Source organism: Alosa pseudoharengus, unplaced genomic scaffold, assembly GCF_046254945.1.
Source record: "Alosa pseudoharengus isolate Yale_2024_CS ecotype anadromous, Long Island Sound unplaced genomic scaffold, YU_APseudo_1.1 YU_APseudo_1.1_scf_1, whole genome shotgun sequence".
NCBI classification, from domain to species: domain Eukaryota; kingdom Metazoa; phylum Chordata; class Actinopteri; order Clupeiformes; family Clupeidae; genus Alosa; species Alosa pseudoharengus.
Genome location: NW_027468564.1, coordinates 4,868,682 through 4,887,939, shown reverse-complemented (window position 1 = coordinate 4,887,939; position 19,258 = coordinate 4,868,682). Strand labels below are relative to the sequence as shown.

Here is a 19,258-nt window from a genome sequence, read left to right as displayed (position 1 = left end):
TAAAGTTTTGCAGCTGTGCAAAAGGAGATCTGCATATGCAAAGAAATTTTGTACCTGTAGAAATATTTTGTACATGTGTGAAAAGAATATGTACCTGTAGAAATATTATGTACTTGTGTGAAAGAAATGTGTATCTGTAGAAATGTTTTGTACATATGTGGGGGGAAATGCGGATCTGTAAAAATATTTTGTACACGTGTGGAAAAAATATGTACCTGCACAAATACTTTGTACATGTGTGAATCTCCTACGCGATGCTTTCCTGCGCAACACTGAAAGTATATACATGCAAGCGTCTATAAAAATGCAGATGATATACCTACTATTAGGCCTAGTAATAATAACAATAATAAACCATACATTCATATCAGAGGTCTGGTGCCAATTCCCAATTATAGCAATAGCCTGGTAATGATAATAATAATAATAATAATAATAATAATAGTAATAATAATAACAACAATAAAGCATGTAACCACAGATAATTATATAGCATTAGCCTAGTAAGGATAATAGGCCTACCTACCGCTACTGAGCTAGGAGGGGCAACTACAATGAACCAGCTTTGAGGGGGCCTAGCTTGCAAAAGGTTGAGAACCCCTGTTATATAGAAATATACATCTGACCTTTTAAAAAAGGCAGATCTATATGAATTGCGTGAAGAAAATCCGCAATTCCAGATTAATCTGGAAGAATCACACCCCTGAAAATTTAAAAGAATAAAGACAAAGAAATTTAAGACAAATACATGTCTGCACCCACCTTAATGTATGTATTTTGCAGTTGGAACTGGACAGTCCCTTAGAGAGAAGCTGAATTCCAAGATCACCCAGGTCATTTTCACTCAAGTCCAGCTGTTGCAGGGAGTTTGGTGACTGTAGAACTGCAGCTACAATCTCACAAGATTGATCTGTGAGTTTACAATAAGCAAGCCTGCATAAGAACACAACATCAAATCAGATCACTACTGTCGCCATACTCAACTGGTCAAATAATTCACTTACACTGATTTAGTGTAGATTATCACCACATGTAGTTGCTGCAGCTATCTATTTTGTTTTATATTATTTCTTTATTGTAATGGCCACATTTATTAGATTTTTTATTTATTCTTATTATTCTATTTCTCAATTAAGTATTTGCCATTTTCCATTGCTTCATTGTGTTGTTTTTTGAAAACGAGAATAAATCAATTTCAAGAGGTGAAAATGGTCCGTGTAACGCTTTGCAGTGCTATGTTCTATTTGCAGAATTCACATGAAAAAAATATAAAAATAGACTTAAAATTCCGTTATCCATTCTGTAGGATGGCACAGTAAATGGGTTATTGTTGCACATCTTGATTTTCAAGTAAGCACAGTTACGGTTTTCTGTTCAGAAGTTAGTCAGAGCTTTAGGTTGGACTGAACCACGAGCACCTGGGGGAGAATACCATCTAGCTGGGCCAGGCTAGATGGTGGAAGAGAGCACCGCCTAAGTTGTGCGTGATTTTGACTCATTACTTTAGAGATTAATAACTAAAACTTCGCTGATTTTTGGGAGATGGCACATTAAACATAACTTCAGCCAATGTTGAACATATCTACAGTATATTTGAATACCATGACCATAGCAAATAAGTCCCCAAAGCAGCTTTGCCATCGACGTCAGTCTAGGCTATACAGGCTACCCCAAGCACTGTTTGACACGAGACATTTTTGTTTATTTAACACTTTACGCTAGACTAGGTTTCATTTGGCTAAACAAAGACACAACAGTGAGTATGCCTAATTTATCAGTGTATCCATTTATTAATTTCAACAGCAAATAGCCTACATTGCTATAGGCTACTACGGCTCAAGTCCATTGGATCATGTAGGTCTCCAAAGCCTCCAAGAACATGAACATTCTACACACGTACTCATAAGTGTAAGGATGCAGCAATGTCTCCCTCTGCATCTGAGGTTCTGATCTCGAGCTGACATTATCAATCGCTTGGCACCTAGATTCAAGCAGAACTGTGTTTGATAGGCCTCCATCTCATCCGCTGATAAAATGTGATCACCAACACCACGCGCCAATATGTATCAGGGCACCCCCCTACCCTTGTGGTTCACCCCAACAAAGATTGTAAAAAAGGCAAAAATCCAATATTAACTGAATTTTACTTTTGTTTCCAATCCAGTTTTTCTTTATATTGCGTTACTAATGACACATTTAGAAAATAGCAGCAATTATCTATTTGCTGACCAGTTAAAAAAATGTAAAATTGGATTATTGAACACATTTTTTATTTGGATCAGATGAATGGAGCAAATATAACAAAGCACTGCAAAGCGTTACACAGTCTAAAAATCACTACCGATCAAAACATGTCGAGGCGTTTATGTATTCTTCTGGGGTATTAAAAGGAAAAGTATGTTAGCATGAAAGATACAGTTTATAATGTAACGGCTTTAACAGTAAATTGGCCTAATCTGTTCTGATTACATAACGTTACTGTCAACAGGAGTGGCTTTTATTTTATTTATGTACAAACCTCCTATTGATCCAAAACATCAAAAGTGAATGCTTTCCATTTTAGTGTAAAAATAATTTAGCCGGTAGGCCTACTGTAAACAGAAGTTGCCTGTCAACCTAAGTTGCCCCCTCTTCTAGATGCTAGACCTTGTGATGTTTATTACCGACTTGAGATGCTATGCTTTTCTAAATGTGCAAATTAACCAAATCAATATGAAAAATATATCTATACTGAAGCATTGCTGCAATTTAAAATAACATTTTCAAACCGTTATTTTTAGATCTATATTGGTGCATGTAACAACATTCGTTCAATGGAGTGTGAATGTCCAGGAGGGGTCTTCAAGTGCAGTTATGCTGCTGCTTTATTTGTGCATGCTATTCACAACGTGAGTATAACTGATGTGGAATGCTCGTGGAAACAGCCAAAAACCAGGGGCCTCATTTATAAAACTATGCGTAGATTCTTCCCTGAAACATTGCGTATGCCCGAAACTCAGTTATTCTGATTTATAAAACCGCGCGGCACACAACTTTACGCAGGGGGCTGCTTATAAATACCCACCTGCATTGAAGTGTGCGTGCGTACACGAGAGCCATACTTCTCCCATTGTCGTCCCACAATATCCCATAAAAGGTCAATGCAAAAGGATTAATTAATATTCAATTAACATAAATAACATTTATACCGATCATTTTATTGGCTATCGTTGAAATGATGGCGGCAACACATCAATCTGGAGAAGGAAGTCCAATCTGGAAGTTGGCAGACAGTGATAATATGACATTTGGCAAATGTAGGCCTACCTATGTGAAACAAGTAGGCCTACCAACTGTTAATAACTGTATCCTATGTTTTGCCATGTGTTCATCATATACAGTGCACCATAAGGTGCAAAGTACTAATATTTGTATGGCTAATAAAATGTGTGGGGCATTATTTCATATCAGCTGGATGTCTGGTTGTCTCAGAATACCTTGCAGTGTAGTAATCTGTGTCTCAAATAAGAGGAAAGACGTAAAGTTAGTGTAGCGATGTTCAACGGTGTGCGTTTTAATAGAATACATGTTCTAGAAGACTCAGGGAGACCTAGGGCCTATATTTTGTTCACAAAAGCAATATCTCCTTACACATCCGTGGGTGTCAATATCAGCAGAAGTCCACATAAAATAATTTGCATTAATTCGAATGAATTTCACACTAAGCTACACTGTGAACATGAACTTCATTAAGGCTAGTAGTCAGCACAAGTAGCCTAGTAGATCGCACTGTCGGGAGAGGCATGATAAGCTATATTAATATTATTAAGGAACATCAATATCAATATCTTACTAAATTAATTTACTAAAAATGTTTGCAGTTTAGTGTAGACCTGTAGACCTGTAGACCTACAAACCTCATAGCCTGCGATATGAATGAATGAGAGTGATCACAAAGGTAGTAACGTAATGAAATGTTGAAGTGTTGAGATCTTGTTTATGCCCTCTGAGTTTTATTTTGTGATTTCCCCATTAGATGTCGCTGATTTACATGCCTGAAAAACTTTGCATAAGCTTTATGGACAGTCGAAAGGATGCATAGAAATGCACATCTTTTCCCGCAAAGATTTTTTTTAATAAATCCTGACTTTGGCGGGGAAAGATGCATACGCACATTTCAGCCCCGTTCACGCAACTTTTTTGTGCGCAGCAATTGTTGATGTTTTGTGAAATGTATGCAGAAGAGGGGCAGCGGGTTTGTTGCGAGAGAGAGGATTTAACTGAAGGAAAGGATAAAAAAGTGCAGCTCAATGAAAGGATTTATCTCATTTAAATAGTACAACATAGAACATTATTCTGTGGAGGCAGGTTTTGATTTCGTGGTGGCCCGCCGCAGATTAGTCAACGTCTGGGAAACACTGGCTTAGCCTACATGCTATGAATATGACACACGTTTTGACCAGAGACGAAACTTAAGGTGAACATATCTACTGGATGAGCAGATACATTTAGAAGTGGCTACTTCATTTGCGCTTCCCGTGATTCACGCAGCTGCGTGAAATGTATTTCAACTTTTCGCCATGAGATGGCAGCTTAATTCTGCTGTAGCATTGCCGGTAAACAGGGCAGCAGACTGCATTCAGAGGCGTTTCAATGGCAGTGTGAATGGCAATCCACAGACCGGTGCCGGGCCATGGGCTGAACCTAGCCGGTCCGCGAAAAAAAAAAAACGTGCTAAAACATGTGCTGTACGAAGCAACTGCATATGCTTTCTCTGTCTATGATATATGGTCTATGATGAGCCTCCTCGGTAGATTGCTGGTCCACTGAGCCACAAATTTAGGCTAGATTATGCCTGGTGCTTCTGTTAATTTGCAGAACAACTGAATGGTGTTATGGATCCGTGGACCGAAAGAAAAAAAAACTAAATGTGTCCCTGATCAATACATACTTCTTAATTCATAAAAAATGATAACAGGTAGCATGTCATCTGAGTCAGACAGAAGACGGGCCCTGCTTGCTCTATTTCTGCTCCTTCCAAACTGTGTTAAAATGGTGTATTTAACAGCCAGAATTTCAACATTTTCCTGGGGGAGACACCCCTGAACCCCCGGTAATATGATCAGCACCACCTCTCACAAAATACTATCACGGGACATTTGGGGGTGTCTGATCCTAGAATCGCCCTTGTTGAGTAGGCCTAAACTGTTCGCCAAAGGCCATTATCTCTGGCCCCAGGTTGATAAAAAAGTAGGCTCTGATTTAGGCTCTGAGTATTTTGTGAGAAAACTATAGCGTTTGGTAAATGGAGATGCAGATCAACTCCCTAATTAATTTCTTTGCGCAACAGCCCAATCAATGGCAGGAAACGAAAGCTTGCTAAAATAACAGAGGTGAAGATAATGCAAGACAAGGGCTGGCATGAATGCAAGCGACAAGCGATGGGCTGCATAGAAAGACTTTATAGTTTCCAGATGATAGCCTACACAAACAAAATTGATTTATGCCAATTTAACCTCTTATCAGAGTAGATGTATTTATTGGTATTCTTATGTATTGTCTAACAAGTTCCATGTTAGTGTTTGTTTCACGCATGCAGTTTGTGTTTAGGATGCGCCAGACAGGCAGCTTGGTTGTCTTCAACTTAAAGTTTCTGTCGCGAAAGTTCAAAGGTGTGTCTAGGCTGAGAACAGAATCTCATTGGCTGTTTCAAGGCTGTTTTCTCAAAATGAGTTTCCTCTCCTACTCTGAGCACGAAATCTCCACTTAAGAAGCACGTACATACACCAAACTATATGTCTAACTATATTTAGGAAATTCTTACAGAGGAGTTTGTTGATATATTATTATTCCTAGCTTGATTTATATGACATTTTATAAGTATAAGTATATATACTCTTTTGATCCCGTGAGGGAAATTTGGTCTCTGCATTTTCTGCAATCCGTGAATTAGTGAAACACACTCAGCACACAGTGAACACACAGTGAGGTGAAGCACACACTAATCCCGGCGCAGGGAGCTGCCTGCAACAACAGCGGCGCTCGGGGAGCAGTGAGGGGTTAGGTGCCTTGCTCAAGGGCACATCAGCCATGGATGTGGGCATAGGTAAGCAGTGGTCAGCCACTTTCCCTGCCCACATTTTTCCCTCTGGTCGGGGATCGAACCAACAACCTTTCGGTTACAAGCCCGAAGCCCTAACCAGGCTGCCCCAAGTGCCCCAAGGCTGTTGGTCTGCGGAGAAACCTGATAAGTAACTATGATGGCGGATGGTAGTTTTGAAACTGATATGGCAAAAGGGTATTTTGAAGATATGGTGCACAAATCCGATGTTCATTGCTGCCTGTACGAGCCGCAATACAGAGAGGAACAGGAGGCCTGCAGCAAGACCTGCCTGTTGATTAGTAGGGAAAGCCCGGGCTCGTGAGTATCGTGAAAATCGGCTTGAAGGAATGTAGCCTAACATTACTCTCAAATTATTGCACAAATTAGTAGCACATGTCGGATATGCTAGCCTATGCTGTCAATTCGCGGGACATCTGACATGGAAATATGTAAAATGCGATTTTTGTGCGAACAAGCAGCCTAATGATGGTTCGCAAAATAGAGATTTTTAAAAAAATCCCATACAAACAGCAGAACCTTCGATATGGTCACAAGATTGAGTGCAACATAAAAAATTATCGTTTTAATTTTAGAATTTTTATTAATGCCAGAATGCTCATTAAGAACTCATTAAGTGCCAAAAACTTAATATTACGTTTTTCCTTCCCATGCGTTGAGTGCCAAAAACGTAATATTACGTTTTTAGCTTTTTTTTTTAATTATGAAACTAAACACTCTAACACACCTTATATGTGATTTTGGGAACTCTGTGATTAATGGAAATGAAATATATGACGATCGAAAACTCATGAAAACGCACAATCTGGACATTTTATCTGGACATTTTATCATAACTCGGTTGCCGCTTTGGGTCGAATCAGTGACGCATGCACGTCAGGTCAAAACCAGGTCATTTTCGTGGGTCTATCACTAGGTGGCAGTCTTGCCAGATCACTTCCCGGAAAGTTTACACAAGTAACAGGGAACGCTTCATATTTCATGAAAGACGTTATATCTCCATTTCTAGAAAAAAACAGCGATTTTGATGAAAACTAGCCACTGTTTAGCTTGGGATTTCTCAGGAACAGAGGCGTGTAGAAATACACGGTTTGCACCCACCGAGAGCTTAAAGTCTCACCTTTTAAACGAGACGTTGTATGTGTTCATAGCTATAACACAGAATATGCTGTGGCTGTACAAAAATCTAAATGGTCTAGATTGCTGGCACTCTAGGACAAAGCTCCCGAAAACAGCTTGGCATTCAATGAGTTAATGAGTCCCTCTGTGTGCTTGTAGCTACTTCCTGGGGTTGGCTTGGTAGGGCAATGAAGAGCAGTGAAAGGCGGGGAATTCTGGGAGTTGTTTGTTTTCTCCCATCTCAGGGAAAAATGAGGGAATGATGCACGACCATTCAAAAATATGTTTCTAACGATACAAAGCTTAATGCAAATGGGTGAAATGTCCCTTTAAATGCTATTTTGTTGACCTCATCATATTCACTAACCTCAGTATTTCCAGACTGCACTTAGTATGCTCCAGTCCAACAGACAGCAACCTCACTCCAGAATCCCTCAGAGGATTAGAACTCAGGTCCAGCTCTTTCAACTGGGAGTTTCCTGACTTAAGAGCAGATGATAGAACCTCACAGGAATCCTCTTTGAGATCACAACCAACTAATCTGCAGCAACAAAACACACATGGCAGGGTAATTATTGCTACATTAATTTAATTAACTAGATATTACATCACCACTATATCCTAAAAGACAAAGCCAGTATTATAACCTGGTTACTATTTTCTTGTTCTGTAGTTTATTACGCAGAGCTGCTATTCTTACTCACCGTGCTGTCCTACAAACCTTCAGGACTACAAGCAGTCTTTTACGACCCTTACTTGTTGTCTTGTACTTTGTCAGGTCAAACTCATCCAGTGGCTCCTCTGACACTAGAAGCATGTAGGCCATTCTTGAACATTGGGTAGGTGAGAGCTCTTCTCCAGAGTTCATGTACTGCTGAATCTCCTGATGAAGGGAGTTGTCCTTCATCTCCAATAAACAGAATAACAGATTCATGCATCTTTCAGGGAATTTAGTGTCCTCACTCAGAATTCTTTTGATATACTGGGTTGTTTCCTTTAGGCTGTCTGAGCTGCTCTCCTTGTGTGTCAGAAGGCCTTGTAAGAGTGTCTGGTTTGACTCAACTGAGATGCCAAAGAGGAAGCGAAGGAAAAGGTCCAGACTTCCATCTTCCCTCTGTAAGGATTTATCTATTGCAGCTCTGAACAAATCAGCCATGGAAAGGTTGGAAGGGGCTTTCGAGCCCTCCTTGAATAAACTATGCAGACGTTTCTTTATTGCTGTAAAGGTAGATTCTTGTGAGGCAAATTGTCTCAGGGTTTCTGTGTTCTTATTCACAAAGGAGTGAAACACAAACAATGCAGCCAGAAACTCTTGAATGCTCAGATGCACAAAGCAATAAACTTTTTGTTGGTCAACAGCATACTCACTCCTGAAGAATTCAGAGCACAAACCAGAGTACAATGTAATGTCTTCTTCATTGATGCCACACTCTTTCAAACTGTCCTCATAAAACAAGATATTACCCTTCAGCAGTTCTTCATATGCTAGTTTAGATAGTTTTAAAATAACCTTTTTGTTGGACTCCAGACGTTTATTATCATCTCGTTCAAAGCCCTTACCATATTTTTGGCCCTTCCTGTTTGTCTCAGTGAGCAGAAAACAGATATAGACCTCAGTGAGTGTTTGAGGCAAGTCACTTGTGCTGGTAAGACTGATCTTTTTCAGAAGTACAGTGGCTAAGATCCAGCAGAAGACAGGGATGTGGCACATGATGTACAGGCTCTTTGACCTTTTAATGTGAGTGATGGCTTTGTTGGCTTCAGCTTCATTCTCAATCTTCTTCTTGAAGTATTCATCCTTCTGTTGGTCACTGAACCCTTGCACCTCTGTCCACCTGTCTATGCATTTATCAGGGATCCGTTTGACAGCTGCTGGCCGGGAGGTTATCCAGATAAGTGCATTAGACAGAAGCTTGCCTTTGATGAGGTTGGTTATCAACACATCTACTGACACTGTCATCAGGGGATCACAGATGTCAATGCTTTTTTCTACATTTAGGGGGAGTTTGCTCTCATCCAGACCATCAAAGATGAATATGATCTTCAACTTCTCAAGCATATGTGGATTTATGTCCTTTTCACTCAGTTCATGAAAATCAAGGAGGAGTTTGAGAAGAGAGTATGACTCATTTTGTTTCAAGTTTAACTGTCGGAATTGAAGTGCAAATATGAAATCAACATCCTGGTGGGCCCTTTCTTCTGCCCAGTCCAGAATGAACTTTTGCACACATACAGTTTTTCCTATACCAGCAATGCCTGTGGTCATCACAGTTCGGATTTTGTCACACTTAAAGATGTCATTACAGTTGATTTTGTCTTTGAGTGCCCTTTGGAGTTTTGACTGTGTTTCAATCCTGCAAACCTCATGTTGAGTGTTGACGCCTTCAATCTCTCCCTCTGTGATGTAGAGGTCTGTGTAGATCTTATTCAGGAGTGTTTTGCTCTTCCCATCCTCAATACACTCAACATTACCAAACTTCTCTATCATCCACTTTTTGTGTTTTGCTTTGACGTTGAGTACACTTGCATCCACTGGAGTAAAAGAAACAAGAAATCATTGAAATGCTCTCAACTAATTCATATATTTTGCTTAGTCATGCTTTGTCATACATGGTAGCATTTAAAATATGACCATGTGAAACTACTTACTTTCAAACTCTGTATATTACACATTTATTGAAGTTGAATCTATGTCCACAATAATGATGATGATAATAATAATAATAATAATAATAATAATAATAATAATAATAATAATAATAATAATAATAATGGATATATTAATTATAGATTATTACTGCATCATAATTGTCTTAGTATTGTGTCATTATCAAAATCTCACCATCTTCCTTGTTTGAGTCTTGAACATTTGCACCCTCTGATAAAAAAGTGAAAAGAAAAAAAAAAACATTGTAAAATTATGATCAATGTTTTGTGCAAAAACATAATGTACACGTATAATGATCATAGTTATGAAAAATTGCTAATTTAGTTATAAATAATTATATTTCATAACATTTATTGCACTCAGCTAGAAGTACTCAAACATGAGGTACAGGTAGGTGTAGAATAAGGTCATACCATCTCTCTTTCCTGATCCTGCAGTATACCTGGAGAATCATAGCAAGACAAAAAGAGAAATTCTTTGGAAATGCATTTATATTTATTAATGTATTTACTTAAATACATACAAACAATACTGGAAAAATACTGCTGTGTATGGTGTGTGTGTGTCTGTGTGTTTGTGTGTGTGTTGTGTATATCTACCTCTCTTCTAGTCTGACTGCAAGGTTGTTGAGGTTCATCTTCCTCAGGATGGTTAGAGCCATTTTCACTGAGCCTTCCCCCCCATAGGCCTTCTTCATAATAGAGGCAACCTCAGTAGCATCACTGTGCTCCAGCTTTCCTTCGGGAATATGCTTAAACCCCTCCATGGTCCCCTCAGAGTCAGATAGGTACGTCTTGAACCGCTCCAGTTCTGCAGACCCCAACTCATCCAGAGTTCTGAAGAGCAGGTCCAAAGAGTTCACAGCCATGATGCTCACCTGACACACAGACAAATACAGATAATTAGTCTCTATTGGAGTCTAGTCTTACCCTTGAGGACCAGACCCAATCTGAAAGATTTAGGGTATGGCTACGAATAATGTAATGGCCCAACTCGAGGGGTGGCACCAAGCGTGCATTTGAAAATCTCACTGCACGCAATTGGATAACACAATACGACCAGCGTTTACTGACTAATCGCTTTTGGCCCGCCTATATCAGATACACTGATGTGATTGGTTACACGAGATGAAATGTGCATCATTACTTATTGCCAGAGTCTCTTGCAGAGACAATTCGAATTGTGCTCTTGCGAGAACTAGTCTAGTCTTATATTTTTTGTTCAGTATACATGAAGTCACAGTGGTTAGCATTGGTTTCTGATCAAAGCATTAGTAGCGAAGGGATAGAGCAGTGACCCGGGTCTCCAGGGCACTAAACCTGCAGGTTGACCGCAACGCCAAAGAGCCAGGCCCGTTGGTATGGCAGTCGAAGCGCATACTCAACTGTAGTGACGGTACTTGAAAAGTGTGCCATTAATTTACATCCATATTTCAATATTATCAACCTGGTATTTTAAAATACTGGACTTTGATGAAAAAAAGAGAAATATGTTATATTACACTCTATTTCCTGTTGTTTAACCAAACTTTAACGTTTTCTTAATCTCTTTCCTGTTGGACCCACCTCCAAATTACATTATCATACATGTTCTGCACTCTGAGAACCAAAAATCAACCATAAGGGTGCCCTGTAATCCTGGCCACTAATTTTACACTGCGTCTGGAGTGAAACTATATTGCCATTTAGTTGGCTCAGTTTTGCTCAGGATTTCCATTAAGGAGAAGACCACTGTTAGAGGGCAGACATACCTCTCCTCTATGTTAAATGCAAAATTGATGACTTTCTCAATTACCATTAACCTGCCCACTTGGAGGTGTCACAAAGTACAATACTTGCCTTATGTGTCTGTGTACTTACTTCTGTGATGGAGTTGATTTTCACCTTATAAGGTAGAATTGCATCTACCAAAAAAAAGAAGCGTAATAAGAAATCAATCCACTGTACTCAGCTAGAATAATTCACACATAAGCTGTTGCATGACTTATACATTTACTGTAGTAAGTGATGTTTTATGGATCTATGTCCATAATGATCATAATTATGATTCATTATTATATTTTAGTTATAAAAAGTCTTCCCGTCTAACCGTCTTCCTTAATAGAGTCTTGAACAATTGCATCCTCTCATACAAAATATCAAAATAAAATATTTTTTAAGAAATCATTCAAGTGCACTCAGTACTCAAACATGAGTTACAGGTAGGTGTAGAATGTGTTAAAGTCTCACCAACTCTCTCTCCTGACTCTGCAACCTTCCTGGAGAAATATGGGAAAAATTATAAATGAATTACAATTATTCATTTAAATACATAAAAATATTCATAAGAGCACTGGAGAAATATCAATGTATTGTGTATGTGTGTGTGTGTGTGTGTACGAGTTGTGTATATCTACCTCTCTTCTAGTTTGTCTGCAAGGTTGTTGAGGTTCATCTTCCTCAGGATGTTCTGAGTCATTTTCACTGAGTCTTCATCCCCATAGGCCTCCTTCATTTTAGAGGCAACATCTGTAGCGTCAACATCTGTAGCGTCACTGTCCTCCAGCCTTCCTTTGGGGATGGGCTCAAACCCCTCCACTGTCCTCTCAGACAGGTACGTCTTGAACCGCTTTAGGTCTGCCTTCTTCAACTCATCCAGAGTTCTGAAGAGCAGGTCCAGAGAGTTCACAGCCATGATGCTCACCTGACATACAGACAAAAACGGATAGTTGGTCTCTGAGCCTAGACAGTTTGCCACGGTGCCCATTTAGTCATTATCACCGTTGAAGTAAGCCCCTTAAAGGAGCACTCTGATATTGAGGATATTGTGATGTCGTGCAGTGTGAAGATACTGTGGCCAAAAGTTACTCCAAATTTTCCTATATACAATTTTCAGCAAGTGATAACTTATCAATATTGCAACTGTTGGACAATTATTTTAGACATTGAAAACATTTAACAGTGTAGATCCCTGAAAATTCCAAGGATCTAGCATTAATCATTCAAAAATAATAACATTGTTTTCATCTAATTGTTTTCATCTGACAGCAATGGGAGCAAAAGTGCTTTTATATTTGTATTTGCCATTCATTTACACCATATTTCAACATTATTAACCTGGTATTTTAGAATAGTACTTTAATGTGAAATATGTTACATAACACTCTGTTCATTGCTTTCCTGTTGAACCCAAATCCGCAAGCGGCAATGGCGGGCCCGAGCACCTGCGGGCCACAACTCGTGACATGTCGGAATCCAACAAAGCACCGACGTGGTGCATTTGTGAAATGTACATATTTGATGCGTGTGCTATTTGTTTTTGTATTTTATTTTCTGCCACATGTACTTGCTTGGCCAGGTGGGGGCGCAATGCAAGGCAGGCCCATTGGGTGTCATCATAATCATAATATATATTAACCTGAGAAATTTCAGACCATTCATTTTAAGCAAAGAACATTTCTGATACACTTTTTGATTGGCCAGATGGTGGCGCTATGTTAGGCATGGAAATTACACATGTGAATATCATCACAATAATGATATCCACAGTTTCAGATCAATCACTTAAGGCATTGTCCATTTTCTGGCACATTTCCTGCTTGGTGGTGCTATGCCAGGCAGGCCCATTTCAAATGAATCTGACAAACCGTCTAGGAGGAGTATGTTCAAATTGATCATATGACATCAGTATAATTGTCATTATTTTTGTTGCCAGTTGGTGGCGCTATGCCAAACATGCATTATGGGCATGTGAATATTATCATTAACATTGTCTTCAATGACCTTAGAAATGTAAAACATTTCGAGCCATGTATGGTGAATTATGACACATTTATTGTTTATATGGAAGGGTATTAAAATTAATAATTTCGCCCTTTTGTCAAATTACAACATATCAAAAAAAAGCTTCACAATTTATAATCAGGAACATCTCGGCGTCATGTATACTAACTTTGACATGAATCGGATCAACCGTCTAGGAGGAGTACGTTAAAATTGATCATGTCCACAACGCACAAAAGCTCAATTACCTCACTTCCTGTGGGCGTGGCTAATGGCATGTTAATACAAAAGAGTTACATACACCCACCAAATGTGGTGTGTGTATCTAAAACTATATGCCAACCACAAGTCACAGTGACATAAGGGGGCGCTATGGAGTTCCTGGGCAACGCCCGGTGCCAAGCTTTTATCCCTGTCTATTCACTGTACCACTTGATGTCTGTGCCAAATTTCATGCGTTTTCACCCATTAGTCTGGTCGTGATCCCCATAGGCCCAATAGTAAACCCAGAAATGTTGAGTACCCTAAAGTTTTATTGCAGAAATGTCATCTATAGGCCTAGTGGGTGGAATTCAACTTGGTTGCCTAAAGTTGCACTTTGGGCAATTTGCATAATTAGCATAAATAGGCAATTAAGGCGAAGCAGTACAGGTGAATAGGGTAAAAATTTTAAATCATAGATATCACCATGAAACTTTCTGAGTTGATTACTTATGTTAAGATGAGAAAAAAATGTATTGCATGTTTTTTATAATTTAATGTTTACATATACAAATGAGGCCCTATTCATTAAAAATGCTCTAATTTGCATACACACAAAAGCAGATAGTGTGATAAAGCCAGGCTCAAAATTGTTTTTCCAAGGTAAACACGTGTACTTGGTTGGGTGAGTTGGTGAAAACCTTTAAGAAACTTGGTAAGGAGGCAGTGTTGACCTATGGACAGACAGATTAAGAAATTAAGTGTGCCATGCAAAACTAGAAAAGCACTCCGAGAGTGCAGACCTCCGCCAAGTGAAAACATAACCGCCTCCTGGATCCAGACGGTGATCCGGATCACTCCCAAACTTTTTGAGTTATCTTGCGAACAAACAGATGAACAGACAAACAAACAAACAGACAGACAAACAAACCCTGATGAAAACATAACCTCCTTGGGTTATAACTATATAACAGCATGCACACACAAACCCACAAGAACTAAATACAATATGCAAAATAACCATATCCAGCATGCACACGTACACAAATGCACAATAACTATACACAAGAACTATATACAATATGCAAAATAACTATATCCAGCATGCACACGTACACAAATGCACAATAACTATATACAAGAACTATATAGAACATGCAACGCGCGCGCACACACACACACACACACACACACACACACACACAGTAAACTATAACTATATACAGTATGTACACACGCACGCGCGCACACACACACACACACACACATTTAACAACAACCACACAATCCCACTCAATAGCCTTCACCATCTTCATCATTTCTTTCCTCATTCCCTTCAGTCTCATCATCTTCTTGATCTTTATTATTGTATTGTGAATGGGTTGCAGCATCGGACCTCACCCCCTTCACACTTGCAATAGTCAGTACAACTGACTGACTACAACTGAGGCTCTCTCTGACCTGCAGCCTTCCACAACATGACCTGAAGATGAGCACGCAGTATGTGCATCATCAGGTTGGCATCTGTTGGAGGAAGCTTTTTAAGCTTAGGAAGCTTTTTGCTGCGACTGTAAATCTGGTAGCGAGTGTTGTTCGTCGACTTGGCCTTCTTCTGCCCATACAGTGCAACAAAGAACTCGGTCCCAGTATCTTTTAGGTCACTATGATTGGTATCAGGTTCCCCAAGCACTGTATTGAGACCAGGAATGGTATTTCCTAGGAATACTTTCAGCGCAGATGTCTTGCCCTTCCAATGGGATGTGACACTGCCTCCTATCCCTGTGGGAAGGGTAAGACATCTGCGCTGAAAGTACTCCTAGGAAATACCATTCCTGGTCTCAATGAACAACACTCGCTACCAGATTTACAGTCGCAGCAAAAAGCCTCGTAAGCTTAAAAGCTTCCTCCAACAGATGACAACCTGATGCTGCACATACTGCATGCTCATCTTCAGGTCATGTTGTGGAAGGCTGCAGGTCAGAGAGAGCCTCCTGCAGAGGCCAGAGACATCACACAGTTTGGGTGGGAGGTTGCTAGTGAAGGGGCTGTCATGCCCGCTCTTGCCATTCAGGCAGTGGCTCCAGTAAATTTGCTTGATGTCACCAGCTGTAGCTGCAGCACATTGAAAGCAACAAAGGAAACTGCAGCTGCCATGCTGCAAGTCTCAGTTGCACTGACTATTGCAAGTGTGAAGGGGGTGAGGTCCACTGCTGCAATAAAGATCAAGAAGATGATGAGACTGAAGGGAATGAGGAAAGAAATGATGAAGATGGTTAAGGCTATTGAGTGGGATTGTGTGGTTGTTGTTAAATATGTGTGTGTGTGTGTGTGTGTGTGTGTGTGTATGTGTGTGTGTGTGCGCGTGTGTGTGCATACTGTATATAGTTATATAGTTTACAGTGTGTGTGTGTGTGTGTGTGTGCGCGTGCGCGCGTGCGTTGCATGTTCTATATAGTTCTTGTATATAGTTATTGTGCATTTGTGTACGTGTGCATGCTGGATATAGTTATTTTGCATATTGTATATAGTTCTTGTGGGTTTGTGTGTGTGCATGCTGTTATATAGTTATTACCTCCGCCAAGGAGGTTATGTTTTCATCGGGGTTTGTTTGTCTGTTTGTTTGTTTGTTTGTTTGTTTATCTGTGTGTCTGTTCATCTGTTTGTTCGCAAGATAACTCAAAAAGTTTGGGAGTGATCTGGATCACCGTCTGAATCCAGGAGGCGGTTATGTTTTCGCTTGGCGGAGGTCTGCACTCTCGGAGTGCTTTTCTAGTTTTGCATGGCACACTTAATTTCTTAATCTGTCTGTCCATAGGTCAACACTGCCTCCTTACCAAGTTTCTTAAGGCGAGACACGGCAGGTGAAAACATCGTTTTTTCATGCACTGGTCAATTTCGAGATTTTGAGCTAGTCTGTTACCTTAGCATGTATTCTGTCACACTACTACAACAAAAAAGTCCGATTTACACATTTAGGTGTTTATTTCATTATATTGTGTCTACTCGCGCCTGTATATTTATCCTAAATTCAGCAAAAGTTAGCATTCTAACCTTGCATGCACTCCCGCGACTGTGACCCAAAACATATCGTGTGTAGTACCGTTGGAAAGCTCTGTTTTTCCTGTATCAAGCTATGTGATCCATATATGGACACTTCCTTTGTATCAGCAACCAATCGCGAAAGTTCAAAGACGAGTCTAGGCTGAGAACGGAATCTCATTGGCTGTCTTTCAAGGCTGTTTTCACAAAACGAGTTTCCGCTCCCACTCTGAGCAAGGAAACTCCACTTCAGAAGCACTTACATACACCAAACTTTCTAGACTTATGCCTAACTATATTTCGAAGATATTTACAGAGGGGTTTGTTGATATATTATTCCTAGCCTGACTTACATGACATTTTATGCCTAAAAACATGGCAAAAATCGATTTTTTATGGCTATTGACATTATATTCTGATTTACAGGATAACTAAAGTAGATATTCATTAATCCCTCTGTATTTTTTTTCAACATCTATTATCTGAACACAATGAAAACATAATTTTGAACCTGGCTGTATCCAATGCTCAGGTTTCTTGTTTTAAAATGTATGCAAATTAGCGCATATTTAATGAGATAATGCCTAATTTGCATATGTAAACATTACATTACAGAAAACTTGTAATACATTTTTTTCTCATATTAATGTAAGTAATCAACTGGGTAAGTTTCATAGTAATATCTGCTTGTTAAAAATTTTACCCTATTCACCTGTAGTGTCTCGCCTTAAAGGTTTTCACCAACTCACCCAACCAAGTACATGTGTTTACCTTGGAAAAACAATTTTGAGCCTGGCTTTATCACACTATCTGCTTTTGTGTGTATGCAAATTAGAGCATTTTTAATGAGATAGGGCCTCATTTGCATATGTAAACATTAAAATATAAAAAACATGCAATACATTTTTTTCTCATCTTAACATAAGTAATCAACTCAGAAAGTTTCATGGTGATATCTATTATTTAATTTTTTTACCCTATTCACCTGTACTGCCTCGCCTTAATTGCCTATTTATGCTAATTATGCAAATTGCCACTTTAGGCAACCAAGTTGAATTCCACCCACTAGGCCTATAGATGACATTTCTGCAATAAAACTTTAGGGTACTCAACATTTCTGGGTTCATGAAATCACGACTAGACTACATGGGAAGCACCTCTTTTGGCATCATGATTCATCACATATTTCATCATATATTAGTCTGCACAAAATCCCAAATACCTCACTTCCTGTTGGGCGTGGCTAATGCATTGTACATACGAAAGTCGTTCATCTTGGGGAGATACAGACACCTACCAAATTTGGTGTGTGTAGCTGAAAGTATATGCCCACCACGGGATCAGTCATTTAAGGGGTCGTAAGGGGGCGCTAGCGAGTCTCTGGGCCATACCCGGGGCCAAGCTTTTTTACCTAGCTGCTTTGTGACACCTGATGTGTGCGCCAAATTTCAAGACTTTTCGATTATGTTAACCACCTCAAAATATTTGCCAACCACGGGATCAGTCACCTAAGGGGGCGCTAGCGGGTCCCTGGGCCACGCCCGGGGTCAAGCTCTTGTACCTAACTGTGATGTGTGATACCTGACGTGTGTGCCAAATTTCAAGACTTTTCGACCATGTTAACCACCTCAAAAACAGGAAAGCAAAAAAGTGGAATAACAATAATAATAGTGAAAAAAAAAATAATAATAATCCTTACAAAAACAATAGGGCCTTGCGCCTTCGGTGCTCGGGCCCTAATTATCATACAGTATTTCTTGGATAGAAACGTATGTTCACACTCGGTATCATGTTTCAACACACATTAGGTCAATATCACACTGGAATTCTCCTTTAAGGAGGGCCCTTAAATTCACTTTAAATTGATAGCTTACTATGAAGCTATATAATATAAAACTGTCCTCGAAAGATGCCCGCACCCCACCCTCCCTTTCACTTTACTAGATAGGTAGATAGATTTTGCATAATCCTGCCCTCAGATTGTATGTAAACCGCTGGACAGTGTTTTATGCAAGTTAAAAAACAAAACCACATTAATACCATATTAACTGTTGCGGGGTATTGACCTCATAACTGAAGACATTTTGCAAAATCATTGTATAAACCTCGGCTAAATTACGGTACTACACATTGACGTGTTAAAAGCAAAAATAGTGAGTTTGCATTCCTCAGTGCAACTATTTATGTGGATAAAAGCTGTTAATTAGCCTACTGGTGCGGGCATACATGGAGAACTACATTTAAAGCCAGACACTGCGGCGACATGCAACTGCACAAGTTTTCAAAATATGTCAAATTATATAACTCTCAATAATTAACCCATTCGCGCTGGATGCTGCATGACGCAACATTGACCCTCCCGCTGGATGC

At 39.5% G+C, this 19,258-nt stretch overlaps 3 protein-coding genes across 11 annotated transcripts in view; all 3 read right to left on the bottom strand.

Moving 5' to 3' along the window:
- The window catches only part of LOC143117364 (NACHT, LRR and PYD domains-containing protein 3-like), a 41,135-nt gene extending 28,575 nt beyond the window's left edge, over positions 1 to 12,560 (bottom strand). Inside the window, exons 1-7 of the mRNA XM_076279287.1 lie at positions 12,283 to 12,560; positions 12,120 to 12,144; positions 10,487 to 10,764; positions 10,301 to 10,329; positions 7,924 to 9,751; positions 7,587 to 7,760; positions 763 to 933 (exon numbers count right to left, since the gene is read on the bottom strand). Of these exons, the coding sequence (XP_076135402.1) occupies positions 763 to 933; positions 7,587 to 7,760; positions 7,924 to 9,751; positions 10,301 to 10,329; positions 10,487 to 10,764; positions 12,120 to 12,144; positions 12,283 to 12,560 (2,783 nt within the window). The remainder of the gene's footprint in view (positions 1 to 762; positions 934 to 7,586; positions 7,761 to 7,923; positions 9,752 to 10,300; positions 10,330 to 10,486; positions 10,765 to 12,119; positions 12,145 to 12,282) is intronic.
- The window catches only part of LOC143135426 (NACHT, LRR and PYD domains-containing protein 3-like), a 331,615-nt gene that overhangs the window by 87,908 nt on the left and 224,449 nt on the right, over positions 1 to 19,258 (bottom strand). The gene's annotated exons all lie outside the window — the stretch shown is intronic.
- On the bottom strand, positions 682 to 12,560 carry LOC143118589 (NACHT, LRR and PYD domains-containing protein 3-like). The gene is made up of 8 exons (XM_076279981.1): positions 12,283 to 12,560; positions 12,120 to 12,144; positions 10,487 to 10,764; positions 10,301 to 10,329; positions 7,924 to 9,751; positions 7,587 to 7,760; positions 763 to 933; positions 682 to 703 (listed from the first exon to the last, which is right to left on the bottom strand). Exons 1-8 carry the CDS (start codon positions 12,558 to 12,560, stop codon positions 682 to 684), a joined length of 2,805 nt encoding a protein of 934 aa, XP_076136096.1.